The sequence below is a fragment of the Phasianus colchicus genome, chromosome 7 (genome assembly GCF_987193195.1).
Source record: "Phasianus colchicus chromosome 7, bPhaCol1.hap1.1, whole genome shotgun sequence".
NCBI classification, from domain to species: domain Eukaryota; kingdom Metazoa; phylum Chordata; class Aves; order Galliformes; family Phasianidae; genus Phasianus; species Phasianus colchicus.
Window position 1 is genome coordinate 412173 of NC_143442.1, and position 20944 is coordinate 433116.

General features: G+C 40.6%; 1 protein-coding gene across 6 annotated transcripts in view; it reads right to left on the reverse strand.

Annotated features, from left to right (window-relative positions):
- Positions 1–20944, reverse strand: part of TANC1 (tetratricopeptide repeat, ankyrin repeat and coiled-coil containing 1) — a 70964-nt gene that overhangs the window by 37864 nt on the left and 12156 nt on the right. For 3 of the 6 annotated variants that reach the window (XM_090143410.1, XM_090143409.1, XM_090143411.1), the window contains exons 2-3: positions 11540–11614; positions 2095–2298 (exon numbers count right to left, since the gene is read on the reverse strand). In XM_090143410.1, the coding sequence (XP_089999536.1) occupies positions 2095–2298; positions 11540–11600 (265 nt within the window). In that variant the 5' untranslated portion in view covers positions 11601–11614. The other 3 variants (XM_090143412.1, XM_090143414.1, XM_090143413.1) reach the window with 3 other exon arrangements.

The following is a 20944-nucleotide window of genomic DNA, read 5'->3' on the forward strand; positions in this document are numbered from 1 at the left end:
GGCTCAATAAAGACCTAAGAAAAACTCTTAATTAAAAAACAGATAGTATTTAGTGATACACTCTTCAATTATTATCTCTGAATACATGGAATACTGTTTCAGTCTAGCTGATACTGAACAGAATTTCAGCTCAAGGAAGTAAGTTACACAAGTGTATCATGTTATATATATAAGACCATCAGCATGCCTGGGTTATAAGAAGAATTAGAACTACAGAAAGAAACAAAGGTAGAACAATATTTCAATGGACAATTTTCTTCCTTTGGTTTACTGCCTTAGATATTTTCAAAGATGTTTAGAAGTATTAAGAACGTTGTTCATGTGAAATTTACCTCACTGAGTAGTATTTTCATTAGAACAGCTTCATCACATCTGAACTTCAGGATGCTTCTTTAATTCTCCTTGCAATCCTTGCTGCTTTCATCCATAATATCATGAATAAAACCTCAAGATACTGTTCATAGCACAGAACTGCAAGGGTTGGAAGGAACCGCTAGAGATCATTGAGTCCAATCCTGCTAAAGCATCCACCCCGCACTAAGTTGCACAGGTAGGCATTCAGATGGGACTTGAGTATCTTCAGATATGCCACAGTCTCTCTGGGCAACCTGCTCCACTGCTCTGTCTCACCTGCTCCAGTCTCACAGTAAAGTTCTTAATATGCTACTGAACAGAGTGCCTTGCAATTAGTACAGCTAGCATCCTTCTTGCTTTTTATTACTTATGGATGCTAGCCTGATCATTTGTATTAAATCATTTTCCATCAGCTTCAATTTGTTGAAACTCAAAGGAATAGCACAGAATGTTTCTATTGGCTAGGTTTCTAGCTAGGCATTCATCCAAAACAATGGCACAGAAATGCCAATGTATTCAAAACACTCTATAGGGAATCTTCTCTATCTTCTCTGTATGTTTTAGTTTTTAATCTATTGATCACAGTGAAATGATTCTGAAGGTATGAATATGGCTTCCCATTTGAAATGTAGGGACTGTTAAGCATTTTCTGCGAGAGAAAGAGCAGTCTACTACGCTTATAACAGTGTGACACTAAAGGAAACTGAGCTGCAAGGTTGGTTAGATACCATCTCAAATGCAGTTCAGTTTTCCCAACAGCAACAGAACAAGAAGTTAGATCCCAAGGTTCACTTAAGTCTTCGGAAAAAAAGCCAACACATTTCCCTCTACATTAAAACATGGAGTCCTTGCAAAGTTACTTGCAGCAAGAGACAAGACAAGAGAATACTTTCTGTGCCTCAGATTTTTGCCTGGACTGTAAATATTGATAGTCAAAATAAGACTACTTGTATTTGCTATCCTCTACTATTTCTTTGGGTAATAATTTTTTCTTTAATTCCTGTACAATGGTTGTTCATCAAGGCCTTTTTCAGTGCCAACCAAAAACCACTTTTGCCAGTCCTCTTCTTACACTTCGTAAGCTTTACAACAAAGAATTTCAAAACTGCTGAGTGTTTGCACAATAACATGGACAATTTCACCTGACACTCAAGCTTTGACCTGAATCAAGTCAACTGATGTTAGAGTGTTGGAATGATTTATATGTGCAGAATGCTGATAAAAGGGAACCAGATGGAGTACCTTATTTAGTAAGGCACACACATAAGCATGCGGTCATTACTAAGGACACAGAGTGAAGATCACTTCAACAGCCATTTATCTATTAATATTTCATATTCATAGACACAAAATAAATTAGCTGTAAAACATAAGCAAGTATTCCCTTAAAACAATAATCAGTAACAACACTGTTAATAACATGTACAGTTTTGCAGCTGCTTTCTCTACTAACTGAAATACTAGCCATAAACTATCAGTTTTAAACATATTCAGACATTTCAATAAAATTCTCTGCTATACAAATCAGAGTAATTATTTGCCATTTGAAATAATATAGTCTATTTAACCACCACATATCTTCTTTACATGAGAACATGCAAAAAAGCCTCCACTGTTCATTTTTTTATTAAAAAGATTGTGTACAATATAAAATGTTAAAAAACTGTTACTTTTACATTGTGTCAGAAATTGAGTCAAAATACTACAAAGATTTTAGTTGGCACATCAATTTCATTTTACCTGGGGACTTTTTGTTTGATCGTGACTGCATCAAATAAGACTGGCGTGGCAGCAGGGGTGAAGATGGCAAAGACATTGAGACTCCTTTAGCCAAGTTCATCCTGTAAGCATCCCCTGGGATGGGCTGATTGCCAGTGGGAAGATCTGCACTGTGGCCAGATGCTGCAACACTCTGCAAGGCATTCTCTGGGCAGGAGTCCCCTGCTAAAAATAAAATGTTAATATCCATTATGTGATATATCAAGATACAGATATTTAATACAGAAAAACATTTAGTTGCCATCAACAAGCCAGCATGACCCCTCTCTTCTCACTGTGTACCTGCCACTACAGAATCCAAACAGGAAATGCACTGGAAAATTTCAAATGCACAACCAAGCAAGAAAAATTTATTTCACTGTAATAAAGACAGCAAGCAGGAAAAAAAACTTCACCTAAAACAAAACAGCAGCTTTCCAGATTCCATCCTCAGAGGCAAAACTACATTTAACTACATTTCTTACAAAGACAAAAGGATATCTACTGCTGAAAGACTTATTAGGATCAGTGTGACACCCTGAAATTCAGTGACCCTCTGAAAGCACACTGAAGTAGTTCGGAGAAGTTCAGTCCGGTGACCCCTGCACCCAGTTAGAAGTGTCTGACAAAGAAGTGCTCACACAAAACCACTCGAGGCTTAGCCTATTTATTATTCTGTTTTAAAACAGAGAAGTCCAGTTAAAAGCAATTTGACAGCAAAATATTTTATTCGCTATCAGGAACAAATCAAATATTGGTTCAGACCACAAAGTAGCAGATAAAAATAGGAAAATGCGCAGGAAAGAGATCTGTCCTACTGGTGCAACAAATGCAGCTTTGGCACAGTCAAGAATGTGTTTTCAAAACAGAAGAAAATATATGCTCACAACAATGAAAGACAGCAGAAACACATGCAGAAAGTGCTGAGCTCTTCCTCATCAGATGACAGAAGCAGATGAAAAGCAAAAGGTTAGCATCTAACTACAGCTTTTTTTTTTTTTTACTATCCCAAGTAGGATTCTGCTCAATAATTTACACAAAACTGAATCAGTGTGAAACGTAAAACAAAATTGATAGAGAGAGGAAAGAAAATACTCGGAATATTTTTCACAGAGATCCACACAGCGATGAGCAGCACGGCTCTAGTGTGGGAACCCAAAGTAGAACTAGAAGAAAAACAGAACAACAAAGAAAGCAGAAGTGACTTCTTTTAAAATATGGTTTCCTTATTATGGTTTACTGTCTTACAGTAAGGAAACATTTCAGATCAATGTGCCTCCCTAAGATCTGCCTTCCTTGTTCACTGCTGTCGTTCCCTTGCTGCCTTCAGTTCTGAAGAGCTGCTCTTCTGCCACGATCCGCCACAGGCAGCTTAACGTGCTCGCAGGGAACGCCTGCTGTGTCAGAAGGCAGAAACAAACGATTCCTTTGCCAAAAGTAAAAACGTTTGTGCCTATTCAGCCACCACTCTCTTTTGCAGAAGTCTGCGCAAAACCAAATGGGCATGAAGTTTACAATTTAATTGCATATTTCCAAGGGTGCCCGTACTTCAGGTGACTTTTTTCCTAGACGTACTATTTTTCTCACAAGAGCCATACGTGACAGCCACGTACATACATTTGTGAGATAAACGACCCTGACGAATGCTATGCTAGAGTCAAACTTCTCTTGACTTTCATAAATGTGAAACTTACTCTTTTATACCTACTTTAACCATCACCCTCCAAAAGCTCTCCTCTTTCTTCAAATAAAACTCATAGTAACAGGCACTGATTTAAATAAACAATTCCAGCTTAACCAAGTCAGGACAGAAATTAAAAAAAAAAAAAAAAGAACTTTGTATTAATTATAAAATTACATTAGAACTATTACAGGAGTACAGCTATTGGTTTCAAATCCTGGGAACCAGAAAAGTGGCTTCAGTATTTCGACCAAGTGCTGTAATACACCCATCTCAAAAACAAGAACAAGTACTGTCCAAGTATATAATTAGAATGAAAAACCTGAACATTTTAGAGAATAGAACTACATACCTTTTGGCATTTAAAAAAAAAAATCTCATACCTGAGTCGCTAAGTTCTCATTTACTTTTGATAGAAGCCAAAAGGCTAAGGATCTCTTCCTCTGTTCTGTTCAAAATTAAACTCTGACAGCAGCTGTTTTTAAATTTGTTTTAATTTGTTTTTAAATTTGTTTTTGGATTGGAAGGGACCCCTCAGCCCCAGCCCTGCTGTGGGCTGGCTGCCCCCCAGCTCAGGCTGCCCAGCACCCATCCACAGCCACCAGGGATGGGGCACCTCAGCTCTGGGCAGTGCCACGGCCTCACCCCTCTATTTGTTGAACAATACTGAAAAACTATTACAATGTTCATGCTGGTTTCTGGACATGAAGAAAAAGCACAGAAGCAGCACAGTAATGCAAGTAACCACAATGAGAAAATAGTGTTATTAAGAATTTTTAATTGGATATGTTGCTGAGGCAGTGATTTGGAATTTCTGTAACTATTCCAGCTGGAATGCTACAGAGAGGACACAAGAAACAGGAGACCAAAGACCTAAATTACTTCCTCCCCCTTCAGGGTTAACAAGTCCACCCACAACTCCCCTGTACTATGAAGCAGCAAACTGTTCCTAACTCACTGTTTTCTCAATAAACTGCATGGATTTTAATTTGTCCTTCTCGACTGTACATGAAATGATACATTATGGAAAAGCCCTGCAAAATCAAGGGCTACAAAAGCCCTGAATACACTGCTGTGGCATATCTTCAATCTCTAAATTGAGATGATTTGATTATGGCAATAACTTTGAAGATGCTTTACAGTCTATTTACATCTCACCATTTTTTTCTTTTCTATTTTTTTTCCTGCTGATTATATTTCCCTGACACTGCCAGAGGTACTGTGGGGACAGGTACACAGATCATGACTCAGATTCTAAGAGCAGTATGATTAAAACAAGCAAACAAACATCCAAAACATATTTCACAGAAATACTCCTTTTCAATTATTTTTCTAATTTTAAACTTCCTTTCACTTGTTGTCATTCTTATATATGCTGTTATGATACAAGCCCTGAGAAAGCCCAGCCATACTGGTGCCAAGCTATGAGGACATCATTTCCTCAGTGAGGTTGGAACATTTTTAAACAGTAACTGCTGCAGCAGAAAAAAATGGCAGGTTCTAATTAAAACCTGGTTGGATACTATAGAACTGCAGAGGACAGCCATCAAACATGAGCCATTCCAAGAAAGTAGAAGCTGCTCCTCCAATGCCTTTCTAAAAGCTGGTAGCTAAAGGCAATGGAAATCAAATCACAGTTTAGTTGCACCTTGGGATGCAACTGAAAGGCATAATCAGATTAATAATGTGTTTTCTTGTTTTTGTTTGTTTGTTTGTTTTTAAAGATGCAAATAGATACAAGGAAGGCAGACTAATGGAATGATTTGGTATTTTAAAGACATTAGGATCTACATCTTGAACTTTAAGATTAAACTAATCCTTCTCTTGAACAGAGAGGATAATTAAAATGAAAACCTTTCTAGTATTTATGTCAGTATTAGACATAATAAAGTATATTCTTCGTTCAGTACAAGTTTCTTAGAAACCAAAGAACTTCAATTACTTTACCAGATTATCTACAAACTACAGTATGGTGTTGATGCCAGAAATCGGGTAATTTTGACATGAAAAAAAAAAAAAAGGATCTCTCTACCTTCAAAACAGAAAGCTCATCCAACCAAAATGCAGGCTCCCTACATCTGAACGTTGGCAGCAACTGCACAGCAGACAGTATTCCAGTGACATCACTCAGTGTCTACTTCTGAGGTGGGTGATTTTGTATTTGTTCCCTTAATTTACCTGCCTGAATGAAACAGAAGACTCTCAGCCCACTTAAAAAAGTATTTTTGATAAAAAATTCTGCTATAATAAAAGGAATCTGTTTACAGATGTTTTTTTTTTTTAAAGCTCTACAGGATTTTGTTGCTTAAAAGGCTTCCTAGCCAGCACAGCAAGATGTACAGAGCACCGACAGCACTTCTCCAATAAACAAGAACTTGACTGTAATTGCCCAGCTCTGATTAAGCCTAACTGTGGTGTAAACTGGACAGCAAAGAAGCAAAGAACAAACTTTGCTATGTGACTGCTAAGAACTTCACGTTATCGTAGCAAATTCCAAGCAGAAAATCAGAAGCTGATAAAAACCTGAGTACCACAACTTTTGTTGGAAAAAGAAAATATTAACAGAACTGGTGCAGAGGTGCACGCCTACCAAGGTCACTGCTGGCCTACGTCAACAATCTTCAGGGTTCAATAAACAGTTAAGACAATAGAGAAATCAGTATTCTCTTCATAAGAGGTCACTCTCAGCATGGTGGCTGCCTCAAACTCAACCTGTTTGCACATGCTTTGTCTGCAAACTGCCCTGGCATTTGTTGGAATAGAAGAATCACTACATCTATCTAACTCTAGTGTTTCAGTGTTAAAAACTGTGAGGGTTGTTGAACAGCAGAAAAGGCTGCAGTCTCCATCCTTGGAGATTATCAAAATATCACCTGGTTCTGTACAAGAGTGATTCTGTGATAACTTCTACGTATACACTCACCACAAACTCTCTAAAGCTGTTTGAAGCCTCTTCAGCATGGCAAGCCAAAAATGTGAGCTTAAAAGGCATAACTCCTTTGCTATTTTAGAAGAAGTATAATGCTCTGAGCTGAGTCAGAATTAAGTAAAGTTGACGGGGGGGGTGTGCAAAAGATTAAAACTACTGCTGGGTGACTTTCTTAGCTGCTTTACACATGGCTCTCAATGCACTAAAGGCCTCATGACAACTCTGTAAAAACTAGTTCTCAGGGAGAGCACAAGTAACAAACTGTACCAATGTATGTGTCCATGCAGCACTGCAGTAACATGGCCTCTGCAAACAGAAATACCCCACACAGAAACACAAGTTATTCCTGACAGTATTAATAACTTCTACGCCGGCAAAATAGCTGGTGGGGCACACATTAGCCTAACAAATGATAAAGAAAAGTTAAGACTTTTCAGACATAATCAGAAGGAAATAGCTGTGGGGGAAAAGGGCATTAGCTGTATGGCATCAGGAATACAATCCAGCACTTCTGAGAATAATGCACTGCTATGTCTAAGAAACACGAAAAACAAGGATTACCAAACTCATCATTTTTGATATTTTAAAGAACCATTTCCCTCTGTGTTCCATTCCCATCCTACTTTTCAATAGAATTGATGAGCAACAGTGGACAGAACTTCCATCTGAAAGTGTAAACAGCGCTTTATTTTGACTGTGCAACACTGATAGTTGCTCTTTAAGGTATTTGTGGCTTTCAAAATGAAAACACTCACATGCATGTACATACACAGCTGATTCAATACAATGAGAAAAGAATCTAGGAGAATGGAAGGTGCCAAGGGACTGAGTCTTTGCAGTATGGACAAGGTAACCACACACACGGTTCAGGAGTTGAAGAAAAACTCATAGGAAGTGAAGCAATTCATTGGTGATCTTTCTGGGATACGAATAGGCTTCTGTCATGTACAATGAATCCATTCAAGAAGATCAACATTTAATTCTCTTGCTCTTGAGAATGAGGTATGGACTGGCCAAAAAGAGGAGAAACTAGCCTGGAAGGGGAAGCAAATTCATTACAGCCTAAGTAACAGGGCAGCAGTGAAGGGCATCAACTGAGAAACAAAGCAAGTAAAGATTAGAATAGAAGTTCAAAGAACTAAACGGACAACCTTTGTCAGTTATGCCTGTACTTGGGTTTATCTGCCCACTTTCTGGCAGTTAAATCTGAATTACTTTTTCAGCACACAAAATACTTTCTCCTGTAGTGATAACTTTTTTTTTTTCTTTAAGATGCTTTAAAGAAAAAAAAGTAATGAGCAGAAGTTACTGGGGTCACTGAAGAAATTTCTATTTATGTGCTTCAAGGAGAAGATTGCTTTCCTTTTTCCCTTCTAAATGTACGCAGGATTTATTACTGGAATTAGCTCCTGGTAAAAAGCAGTCACCACAAAATAGTCACTGCTCAGCGAAAAAAAAAAAAAAGGAGTTTCAATTTTTAAATAACCATCAGCAGCCACAGCATATGGGCAAAACAACACAGAACAGTCAAAAACAGTCCTATGTTTTAAGCATGGAACAATGCCTCTTCTGTTGCAAAATATTTTTAGAGTAACAACCAAAAGTCACACTGAAACTTGAAAGTATTCCAGTAAAAGTTCAATGCTCCAGCTAGTGGTAGCTGCTTAACCTGGCAGAAAGTCCCTCTGCACTTAAAATTTAAAGCCTAACATCATAGAGAGTCTAGACAGAAAATGTCAATTGAACACACATACTTGGTTTTAAAATGCAAACTTGTTTTATTCAAGAATCTCAATCCTTTGACTGGCTAAGAGGTTACCTGAGGCTCTCATTGCTTTCAGCTTAGTTACAAGTGTCTCAGTCAGACACCAATGTTTAATAAGACACCATGCGTGAAAAGCGGTGACCAAAAAACCATTCCAACTAAACAAGTTACATACAGGCAAGTAATTTTCATAGAATCATAGAATGGTTTGGGTTGGAAGGACCTTTAAGATCTCTCGTTCCAACCCCCTGCTACAGGCAGGGACACCTCCCTATAGACCAGGTTGCTCACAGCCCCATCCAGCCTGGCCTTGAGTGCTTCCAGGGAGGGAACATCACAGCCTCACTGAGCAACCTGTTCTGTTACCACTCTCACAGTGAAGAATTTCTTCCTAATATCTAGTCTAAATCTACCCTCTTCCAGTTTAAAACCATTTCCCTTTGTCCTATCACTACCCACCCTTATAAGAAGTCCCTCCCCAGCTTTCCTGTAGGCCCCTTCAGGTACTGAAAGGCCGCTGTAAGGTCTCCTTTGAGCCTTCTTGAAGAACCCCAGCTCTCTCAGCCTGCCCCACAGGGGAGGTGCTCCAGCCCTCTGATCATCTTTGTGGCCCTCTTCTGGACCTGCTCCAACAGCTCCATGTCCTTCTTGTGCGGGATGCTCCAGAACAGGACACTATACTCCTGGTGGGGTCTTACGAGAGCAGAGCAGATTGGCAGAATCACCTTCCTCACCTGCTGGTCACACTCCTCTGATGCAACCCACAATACAGTTGGCCTTCTGGGCTGCAAGGGCACATTGCTGGTTCACATTGAATCTTTCATCAATTGACACTCTGAAATCCTTCACCTCAGGGCTGCTCTCAATCCATTTTATGACCAACCTGTACCTGTGCTTGGGATTGCCCTGGCCGCAGCGCAGGACCTTACACTTGGCCTTGTGGGACTTCATAGGTTTGGCAAGGACCCACCTCTCCAGCCTGTCCAGGTCCGTTTGGATAGCATCCCTTCCCTCTTGCGCGTTGCCTGCACCACTCAGCTTGGTGTCGTCTGCAAACCTGACACTTGATCCCACTGTCCATGTCACCTACAAAGATGTTCAATAACAGCAGACCCTGCACCAATCCCTGAGGAATGCCACTTGTCATCGGTCTCCACTTGGACTCTGAGCCACTGACTGCAACTCTCCGAGCACAGCCATTCACCCAATTCCTTATCCAGTGAGTGGTCCATCCATCAAATTCATTTTTATTCTAATTTGATGACCAGGATGTCATGTGGAACAGTGTCAAATGCTTTGCACGGGTCCAGGTTGATGATGTCTGTTGCTCTTCCTTTAACCACTGATGCAGTAACTCCATCGTAAAAGGCCACCAAGTTCATCAGGTGTGACCTAGCCTTGGTAAAGTCATGTTGCTTACCATCAATTACCTCGTCTTTATTTTCCACATGCCTTAGTAGGGCCTTCAGGAGGATCTGTACCACGATCTTGCCAGGCACAGAAGTAAGACTGACTGGCCTGTAGCTTCAAAAATTTTTGATTTTAACTAATGATTAAATAGAGACTTTAATAAAAGATTATACCTTCTTGCATAGAAGCTTCACTTTTATTTTAAAGTAGCAACTTAGTTGCCATCAGCAAAAAAAACTCATGTCAGTAAATGTAAGCACTGCATATCATTCAAAGTTCTAACAGCAGAAAGAAAAATATGAATGGCAGAATATTATACAAGCAATCACAACTCAGCAAAAGTTACATGCCTTTGAAAGCCATTTTATTTTTCAATAAGAATACCGACCACAATCCATTTCCTAATTGTAAATGAGCATATGTAAAAAGAGGAATAAATCTCAAATTCACGATTTTCCTCCAACTCATTTAGTATAAAATGTCAATAAGGAGATTACACAAATTCAAAAAATAACTAAACGTACGCCAGTATACAGCACAGCATAACACAAATAACATTCTATCATATTTAAGTCAAAGATATTTCATGTGTAGATACCAGAATGCAAGAAGAAAAAACAAAGGAAACATGATCTCAGTAATGTAGCAAAATCTGATCTACAGTAGAACTGAATAAAATCCGAGAAAAAATTATTGATAATTGAACTTTTTTGTTACCCCAATTAAAAAATCTGAATATGAAGACAATCACTAATCACTGGATGCATATCAGCATAAGTATTTCCATACCTTTTATTCCATCGTACAGAAATCACAAGCACTGATCTCATTCTTATTTCTCCAGATTTTCTGCTTTTGCACTGCAGTACTACATTCTAAACACCAGTTTTTTGTTGTCTGACAACACTTTGAGCACTACACAGAAGTCCAACAAAGACTTTAAAATGGAAAACAGAAAAATCCCAACTACTTACCACATTAAATTCTACTGAAATTAATCAAGTTTTCATGTGTGCTATGTGCTACATTTGATGTTAAACTTCTGATGGGATTTTAGTGCAGGAGGAATGCTGTGAACTAAGCACAATGCTTCCATTATTCATGTTCCTTCAGGCCTGATACTGGGTCAACAGAATGACAATGCTCATGTTACTAAAAAGCCAACTGAAATAATGGAGCATGTTCTGCAGAAATGTAACAGACAAGGTTTTCTCTTTAAGTTGAAATCTACTGCAAGTATTTTATATCTACTGATCTTTTGCTTAATAGGAAAAATACAGATTCCCACAACGTGGGCAGCTGCCAACTTAGGACAGCTAAAGCAAACAAACAAACCTGCTTAAGACACAGTGTACAAGACCCACAAGAAATAGTAACACAAACCTCTCTCTGAACCATCCATCCATCCTGCCCTCAGTGTTTCTATGGTAAGAATGAAGAACAAGCTGCTCTCATCTGCCCTTCTTCCTAGTAGCAACTCAGGAACGAATGCAGTGGTGCACACTCCCAGGCAGCTTTAAGCCTCCTCCTCACACAGAATGAGTGCTCTGCATGTAACCATTCCCGTCTGAGCACAGGGCCAGTGGCACAGGTGAACCTACCATGGGGAATATGAGTCATCCTCTGTAATGAATATTCATACCTGATTCTTTTTTGCTCCCTTTTCCACCCTCTCGGCTCTTCTTTAAAACTGCCTTTAACATTTTAAGTGTTGCTCCTAAAGGATAACAGAAAGAAATGCAGATCAGTATTGGCCACTCACACAAAGCCAAACAGAATACAGGATGGATCGATTTAAATAAAACAGGGAGGTAAACAGATACTTTTTTCCTTTATTGTTCTCTGCAACGCAGCTTGTTTAAGCCAAGCCTCAAAGCAGAAAAAATGTTTCAATACTCGAACCAAGCAATTAAGAGTTCACCGTCTTATAAAAAAAAAGTAATAATTCAGCATTCTCCACATTCCACGTATAATTAAGGTTACAAGGCTAAACCTGTGTACATTACTGTACAACACCCGGGCAAAAAGAGAGTAAAGTTCCAGCTCCTGTCCTGAGCTCATCAGCACAGCTGCGGGAGCTGCAGAGCAGCCGGGTCAGCTGGAGGCTCCAAACCACAGAAGCACGGAACAGGTGGTGATGTGGGATGTGGTATCACACACCATTGGTTTTTACCTACATACAGCATGCTTCTAACCAACAAAGGAAGAGCCAAACAAGTTCTCTGCGTTACTGCAGTTCTCACTGCTGCTATAAGCAGAGGTATGCGCCCACGTCATCGTGTCTGTGAGCACGTGCATCTCTCCCACTCCGCACTCAAATCTCACATTTAACACTCAACCCGAGTGAGCAGCAGCTGCAGATTTCAGGGAATTATTAAGGAAAAGATATCCCGGTTACAAAGTGGAAGACGGTTTAGATGTTTCAGGTAACTAGCTTTGGTTACCAAGTATGGAAAGCAGAATGCAAGCAATTGTGGAGAGCAGCTCTTTCTCAAAAAGCTTTCTGGAGCACCCATACTTTTTTTTTTTTTTTCATTGAAAAGCTGTTGAAAACTGTCTCCGTTTTGCATAGGATACACAACAGGAAGAAGGAAAGAAAAAGTAATCAGGTGATGCTGAATGTTACAGAATACTGTACAAAACGCATGAAATCAAAAGAAAATGCAAAAAATCTTCCACCCCAAAAATATGGATTCTTCAGAAAGTTCACTCAATTTAATGAAATAAGGCAGAAAAAAAGAAAAATCAGTACAACAGAGTTCTTAAGCTCCTACGAACAACCTGAAGCACATCTTCAGGGGAACGACATGAGGGGAAATAGCCTCAAGTTGCCCCGGGGTAAGTTTAGGTTGGATATCAGGAAACACTTCTTTACAGAAAGGGTTGTTAAGCACTGCAATGGGCTCCCCAGGGAGGAGGCTGAGTCACCATCCCTGGTTGTGTTTAAGAACCGTTTGGACGTGGTGCTCAGGGCCGTGATTTAGCGGAGGGTTGTTAAAGTTAGGGTAGGATGGCTCGGTTGTGGTTGGACTCGATGGGTCTTTAAGGTCTTTTCCAACCTGAGTGATTCTATGATTTTACCAATTAGAACACCAGGAGGTTTCCACAGCCTACACTGTATTCAATACACCGATCCCTGGGTCAGTTCCAAACGCATACAGATGTGCACACAAGATGTTTACTTTTCCTGCAGCAGAATAACATCTCCAACAAGCTGCACTGCCAGTTACACTCCTCAGCATCACACACTGTGGGGCACGCAGGCAGCAAACACACTTCGATGACCCGTGCCTTGGACAAGGCAGCTTCTGAGGACTAATAAAGGAAAAAAGACACTGCAACAGTAGGGCAAGTTCTGTTGTACTCTCAGACCTTTAAACTTCCAGCAATAAAAAATGAAAACTTGCCCAAACACTCCCAGAGTAGGACCATATTTTTTATTACACATATACTCAATGTGCTTGAAACACCAGTGACTCAGAATCAACCATGTCCTACAGGCAAAGGCCATGTGTCAGCACTCACCACATCTGGCCGGCAATACTGAGAAGATTGGACTGAAAAACATGGTTAACAACACTTCCCTGAGCAACAGCTGATCTTTTTTTAATAAGAAAATAGTTCCTGAAGTTCAACCATGAGGTCACAAAAAGGAAAAACTAAAGGCAACATCAAGAAACTCCCTTCCTTGCTTGTGTTATTCTGGAAAAGCTAGACATAGACACAACCCACCACATCAGGGTTCTTGGACTTCTTTTGTTGTTTTTTGTTTTGTTTTTAAACAGCAACATATTCACATTTATGGACTGGAGAAAAATAAAAGAACCCTTATATACATAAATTAGGAAATATTAGAAATTGTTCTTCTTTTGTGCTAAGATCTTTCATTATGTAATCACATCCCATCCATGCAACCATTGAAATGATGCCCACAAACAAAGCAGGAACTTTGATCTACAAGCACACCAACCCAGGAAAGCCACATGCTGTATCTACAGAACGATCTGTAGAACGTGCTGCAGTGTGGGCTACTTGCACCAGGCCTCTTTGATGGCCTCACACAACTGAGTAAAGCACAGCACTGCTACAGGACAGCTGTGATACATCTGTCATTCCTCTTAGCCAACCAGAGTACCGTTGGTATTTTCTCTGACAAGGAGTACACTCCAACTGATCTCCTTTCCGTATTCCTGAACAATATTTTAGAGAGGATTTTTCTATTTTATTACAAAACACTTTAAATTAATAAGTGCATTTTTCTGGTTCATCTCAATTCCTTCCAGCCACTTCACAGCACGTGACTGCAGATGCCACTCTGTGTGTGAATCTGGAACCACACAGACCCCATGGTTAGCATTTGCACACTGGGCTCTCATTTGTTCTGGAAACCCAGATACGTAAATCTCACCTTAATATTACAGTTTGAATGTCATAAGCTCTTTGGAACCCATTTTTATGTGCATTGGACAACTCTTTAAAATAGAAACTTTCTCAGCTCATTATGGTAGGTCACAATTGATGTAACTATACTCAGGAGTAGTGTGGCTTTTAACCTTACTGGTGGGCATTCACAGGTATATTTAAAGCATTTAGTGGAGAGCAGTGTTCAATCAGAAAGTTCAAGACAGAAAGAAAATACAGACGTAGAAGAGTGGGAAGAATAGTTAGAGTTGCAGTAGCATGCCCAATTTGGTGTTCCCACCTTCTGTCTGGCTTTGGATCTTTAATGTTTCCTTCACAACTGTTCAGTGCTGTATGCAGCTGGCATGTTCTGTGGCACTTTGAAAATTTGTTCATTAATAAAGCAGAACAATTTGACATACATGAAGTCCATTTAACGCTTATTTTACATCAGCTACATACTTATCACAGTATATTTTGCAACATACTAAATCACCATGCATTTTATTAAAAAAAAATACAGAACACAGAACACGTGCAGACTTTGAGCTGATTTCTCCTTGCAACAGTCACTCTGTTCCCTGAGCACTACTTTAAAACAGAAATTACACCACAAAACCACAGCGTGGTTGGGCTGGAAGGGACCCCTCAGCCCCAGCCCTGCCGTGGGCTGGCTGCCCCCCGGCTCAGGCTGCCCAGAGCCCATCCACAGCCTGGGGCACCTCCAGGGATGGGGCACCTCAGCTCTGGGCAGTGCCACGGCCTCACTGCCTCCTCCCATCAGACCTAAATCTTCCTTCTTTTAGTTTAAAACCATTCCTCCTTGTCCTATCACTACTGGCCTGTGTACAAAGCACACTTCCCTCCCGTTCATAAGCTTCCCTCGCATACTGCAAGGCTGCAGAGCAAGGTCTCCCCAGAGCCCCCTCCAGGCTGCACACCCCGGCTCCCATCAGCCCGTCTCCATGGCAGAGGCGCTGCAGCCTCTCATCATCATGGCGGCCCTGCTCCAGACCGGCTCCCACAGCCCCGTTTCCTCACTCCGGACCCCGTGCGGACGCAGCGCTCCAGCGGGGCCCCCCGAGGGCAGGGCAGAGGGGACGGACCCCCCGCACACCCCCGCTGCAGTCGGCCTCGGCTGCAAGCACACGGCGCTGCCTCCTGGGCGGCTTTTTGCCTACCGACTCACAACCCCTGCTTTACAAACACCGAAGCCTACCAAGTTCAGCAGCTGGTGGTTTAAGGGAGAGAACTTACAGTGGCTGCGGGGGTAGAAAAGAAACCGAAAACAAAATAACAGTTATAACAAAAACGAGTGGAGAGCAAATTTTGGACTAGATTAATGAGGAAAGCATACAAAAAAAAGGAACTATCAGCGCAAAGTAGGAATCTAACCATTTTGACATACATGTGTCAGATTTCTACATACTTGGCCCCTGCAAAGAAGGGAGGCCCTCAGCCCTTCTTTCTTTCATCCTACCTGACAACTGGAAAGAAGAACATTTTCAGGGCAGCTTATGAGCAAAATGTTGCCGATCGTTAACATAAGAATAGGTGGTCTGCACACCGTGCAAAATATTAAGTAACAGTGAAGCTATTTTTATTTATACATTTCTGCACCTCCTGGAATTCCAATGTAGAACTTCTAATACAAGCTTCACTGTCTCGTCCTGAAAGCTGCAACATCTTAAATTCTTCTTATATGCTAAAAAAGATACGAACAGCTTGAAAACTATTAAGCTCTAAATGCTAATACCCTGGTTTAATGGTTTATGTCATAAAACTGGAAGAGCATGTTTAACCTGGCAGCACAAACTGGCTAATGTGGTTAGAGATAGGTACCAAAAAATCCCCATCTAACCTTGGCAAGCTCATGGCTTCTAAAATATGGCACAGAACGCAGAATAAGGTAAGACACGATAGCATTAACATTAATACAAGTGGGCCTTGTTCAGCAGACAGACACAACTGCTGGACCCACAGGTGCTCGAGACTTATAGCAACACAGCACAGTCCGCTTGCCCAGAAATTAACGTGCTGCCTGTGAGCTGCTTTTTAAACTTTCATTAGTTTTAATTTCTAGACAACTGAATATAGACTAATGAAAGAGAAGTCCTGCTACACAGTATTTTATGTTTGACATAACCGTATGCCAGTATTCTTTCTTTAGAGAAGGATAATCAAAGTAGCTCTTAATAACAGTATTCTAGTTGAAGGACTACAAGATAGTGCTGGTAACTCGTTTCATCGCCATATTAAACCACAGCAGCAAAATGTCTCCCGTATTCTCCCATTTCTCCTTTTAACTAAAAAGTAAGCAAAAATACTGCTTATGTATGTTTCAACTCCCTTCCACCAACTGCTTTCATCATTCCTATGCAGAATGTTTAGTACTTCAGCTCCAACTTCTTTCAATTCTCACCTATTCATAGTTATCCATGCTCACCAAGCTCATCAATTCTGATTCCAAAAAGGGTGAGAGTTCCTTATTTTTGTTCATCATGCAGAGTACATGATCTTTTCTTCTAAAGGCAATTTCACATGAAACTAAAGCTAGTATTATATACTCTAACAGAGTCTAATTGGCATTTAGAATTCCTTCAGGCTTAAAATCTAACAACATTTTCTTTGGGTTCCTTTTGTAAAGAAACAATGGAAATCATACACTCTATTCAAGTACCTCCCAGTACTTGGAAGGAGCATATAAACAGGAGGGGGAATGACTGTTTACACAGGTTGATAGGACAAGGAGGAATGGTTTTAAACTAAGACAGGGGAGGTTTAGGCTAGATATGAAAAGGAAGTTTTTCACACTGAGGGCGATGACGCACTGGAACAGGTTGCCCAAGGAGGCTGTGGATGCCCCATCCCTGCAGGCATTCCAGGCCAGGCTACATGTGGCTCTGGGCAGCCTGGTCTGCTGGTTGCACATAGCAGGGGGTTGGAACTGGATGAACATTGTGGGCCTTTGCAATCCAGGCCATTCTAGGATTCTAGGCGGATTACCAGAGACCTCCCCTTTATTCTTACAGTGATGAAAAGATCTAAGAAGAAACGGAAGAAAAATTAATTCTCTCACTAAAAGATGATGTGTCATTCTTTGTATATTTTTCTAAGCTGTTGAAAAGTAAATATGCATCTACGGAACTACTGATTTCTTGCTTTAACTCATCTTCTCTTTGACAAATAAATAATGTTTTCCAAATGCGACAGCAGATCCTAGAGGATGAATGAAACTTACCCCAAGCTGTAACTGTGTAGCCCCTGCCTGGAAGTTTTACTATGAAAGAACCATTCTCTGTGGTCAACCGTAATATTTTCAGTATTTGGGTATCCCTGAGACCACTTCAACATAGCTAACAACTAGTTGTAACAACATTTTTTTCCAATGAACATATAGATCCTTTTAGATACCCCACAAAGCTAGGTGAGCACAAGCAAACCATTCAATGAAAGTCTAGTACTTCTCCAGTAAGGCTTCGAGGATTTCATTGCAGAGTCTGAAATGAATTATCTTTAGTAAGCTTTTATAAGGAGTCATGAAGTGGATTTAATAGCATAATTCATGAGTAACTGCAGAAAAGGCACACATTCTAAACCCAAGACCTGAATTTTAATAGGTAACAAGTAACTACATGGGAAGCATGTAACTTGGATGTCCAAACTGACATTTAAAATGCAGGGCTCATCATTTCATTTTCTATTTCACAGCTCCTATGTTTTGTTTTTAATAGAAGCCTGCAGAAAACTTTCAAGTATGCTCTGTACACCACACTTTTCAAACAAGAAAAACAAAATATCTAGGTCAGAAGAAGAGCACTTCGCAAAAACAAAACAAAACAAAACAAAACAACAAACTCAAACAATGCTATGCTTAAAGCCTTGACTTGGCCCTGATACAGAGCTGAGAAGAGCTCCCATTAAGAAGAAAGCAGGCAGTTTTAACAGGTGATACTTGACCAGTAAGATGATCACTAAGAACAAGTGTGTAAATTAATGCAAAAACATTTCATCTGTAAGAAGCATCAGGCTTACAGGCTCTCATCCTGATTGGTGTGGGATTTCAACCAGGAGATTCCTGGAGCATACTGAGAATAACTTCCCTGTCCAGGGAAAGTGTTGCTGGACTTGGTGCTCACCAATGCAGAACAACAGTTCATTAAAGAAATTAAGATTGGAGACACTCTGGCCTGTAGCAAAGATGCCCTGTTTGAATTCACGATCTCTAGGAATCTGGGCCTGATGAAGACTAGAGTCAGGACTCTGAACTTCAGGAGGGCAAACTTCTGGCTGTTTAAAGAATCACTGGATGAGATGCCCTGGGAAGCAGTCCTTAGGGGCAGGAACAGAGCAGAGCTGGCAACTCTTTAAGGATGCATTTCTGAGCACAATAGCTCTCTGTCTCCCAGCACAAAAAATCAAGCAGAGGAGGCTGGAAAGCAGCATGGCTAAGCAAGGACCTGCAGGTCAAACTGAGGGACAAGAAGGGCACGTACAGGCAGCAGAAGCAGGAATGTGCATCCCAGAAGGAATACAGAGATGCAGTCCAAACATGCAGAGATGAAATCAGGAAAGCCATGGTCCAGATGGAACTGAATTTGGCAATGGATGTGAAAAATAAGAAGGGACTCTACAGGTACATCAGTCAGAAGAGAAAGGCCAAGGAGAGTGTAGCGTGTCTGAAAAAATGAGAACAGAGAACTCCCTACAGAAGACAGTGGGAATGCTGAGGTTCTCAGAGAGTTCTTTGCCTCAATCTTCATTGGCATTCAGGCTTCCCACACCTCTCATGTAGCTGAACCTCTAGGCAGGGGCTGGGGGAGCAAAATCACTCACTCTGTAAGCAAAGAGCACGTCAGAGTATGCCTGATGAGACTGAATGCGTACAAGTCTATGGGGCCAGACAACATGCACCCCAGAGTCCTAAACAAAAAGGCTGATATGATGGAGAGGGGCTGTTGGGCAGCCCCTCTCCATCATATTTGAAAAAGTCATGGCTGTCAGACAAAATCCCTGGTGAGCGGAAAATGGGAAACATCACTCCCATTTTTAAGAAAGGGAGAAGAGAAGAGCCAGGGAACTACAGGCTGGTGAGCCTCCTGGGTTTGGGAAGGTCATGGAATAGATCCTCCTGCAAGCAATGTTAAGCAACATGAGAGGTGATCAGAGACAACCAGATGAGAAGGCATGGAAAGTCTCCTCACTATCATGTTAGCTATTACAATGTGCATTTGCAGCGCCTGTTTCCCACCAGTCCGGTTTTAGATTTGACTTCCCAGATTTCACATACACCTATCCCATCCTGCAGTAGCTCTGCTTTCTGCTAGTCTCTTTTATCCTACTGCTGATCATTTTGGCCAGTATCCCCACAGAATGTGCCTCAGGGAATAATACTGTCTCTCTTTGCTTGATAGTTGTCCAAAAATTCTCAGTCAGGTGGCAGGTACTGCAGAAATTCCCATTTACCAGTTCAGTAAAGAAACCATCTTGCACAAAAGCAGATGAAGAGTACTTACAAAGCATGAAATCTTAACTTCCAGTGTTGTAAGTGTCTGTTTAAACTAACCTGAATGATTCAATAGCGATGTGGATGAACACTGGATGACTCATTTGTCTTGCGGATAACACACTTCCAAAAGAGGAGACACAAAAACCTTAAGTTTCACAGCTGTTTTTTACACACAAAAAATTATCTGACCACGGAGTAGTTGTAGATAAGTTTGTTTTTCCCTTTCTTTTCCCACACTGTCAAGTCTGTCCAGAGAAAATATCAAGACTGTAGTGATGTACAAATGTACAGCTTCCTAGAGAATTTCCTCTTTCTTCAGTTATGACTGAAAACATGATGCTACTTGTCCTAAGGGGATTCATCAAACATATCCTAGCTATCTAGCCTTTCTGAACCTTACCTCGTAGCTCTTGTTATTTGCAAGACAAATGACACTTCATTCATCTCATTTAGACTAAGTCACTGTCACCAGGGCTGTTTTCTCCCTTACATCTTATCTTTACATTCCACATAAGTATATTACCCTCTCTAACATTCCATTGCCTTTTATTTCTAAATTTAATGAATTATCTTTCCTTTCCTCCAACTTCCCAAGACATGGATCAGCACACACAGATCACGTACTAAAATAAGTTCTTGCTTCAGGGACAGAAGGTGTGTGTGCATGGAGAAAACAAGATAACGAAGGATGGAGCAGAGGAAGACTCCCTGCTGCTTGCCTTCAGCAATAAAACTCGCTTCAAGAAAATTTAGAGATAAAATAAAAAAAATTGGCCCTTCCCTAAGTGGAAAGCCACTATTTGAAGAGGTATTCCAGACAGAAATAAGGTCACAAGGTTAATAAGTCTTGAAGAAACACACAAGAATCCCAGCCAGCAGTCCTAGGAGCCAATGGATGGCACATACAGTTTGCATTAGGGCAGGAATTAGCAAATAAATGAAATAAATGTAATCACTGATTTTTAGTTTAGTTTTTTTCTTCTCCTATGGCCATAATAGTGACTTTCATTCCATCCTTCTCTATCCCGCTATGTCAAACATGGAAAATGTGACAAAGTTGCTACTTTTAAATCTATTATGAAAGGGTCAAAACATCAGGCAAGAAAGAATTCATCACTTCCCTGCTGGCAGAAGAGA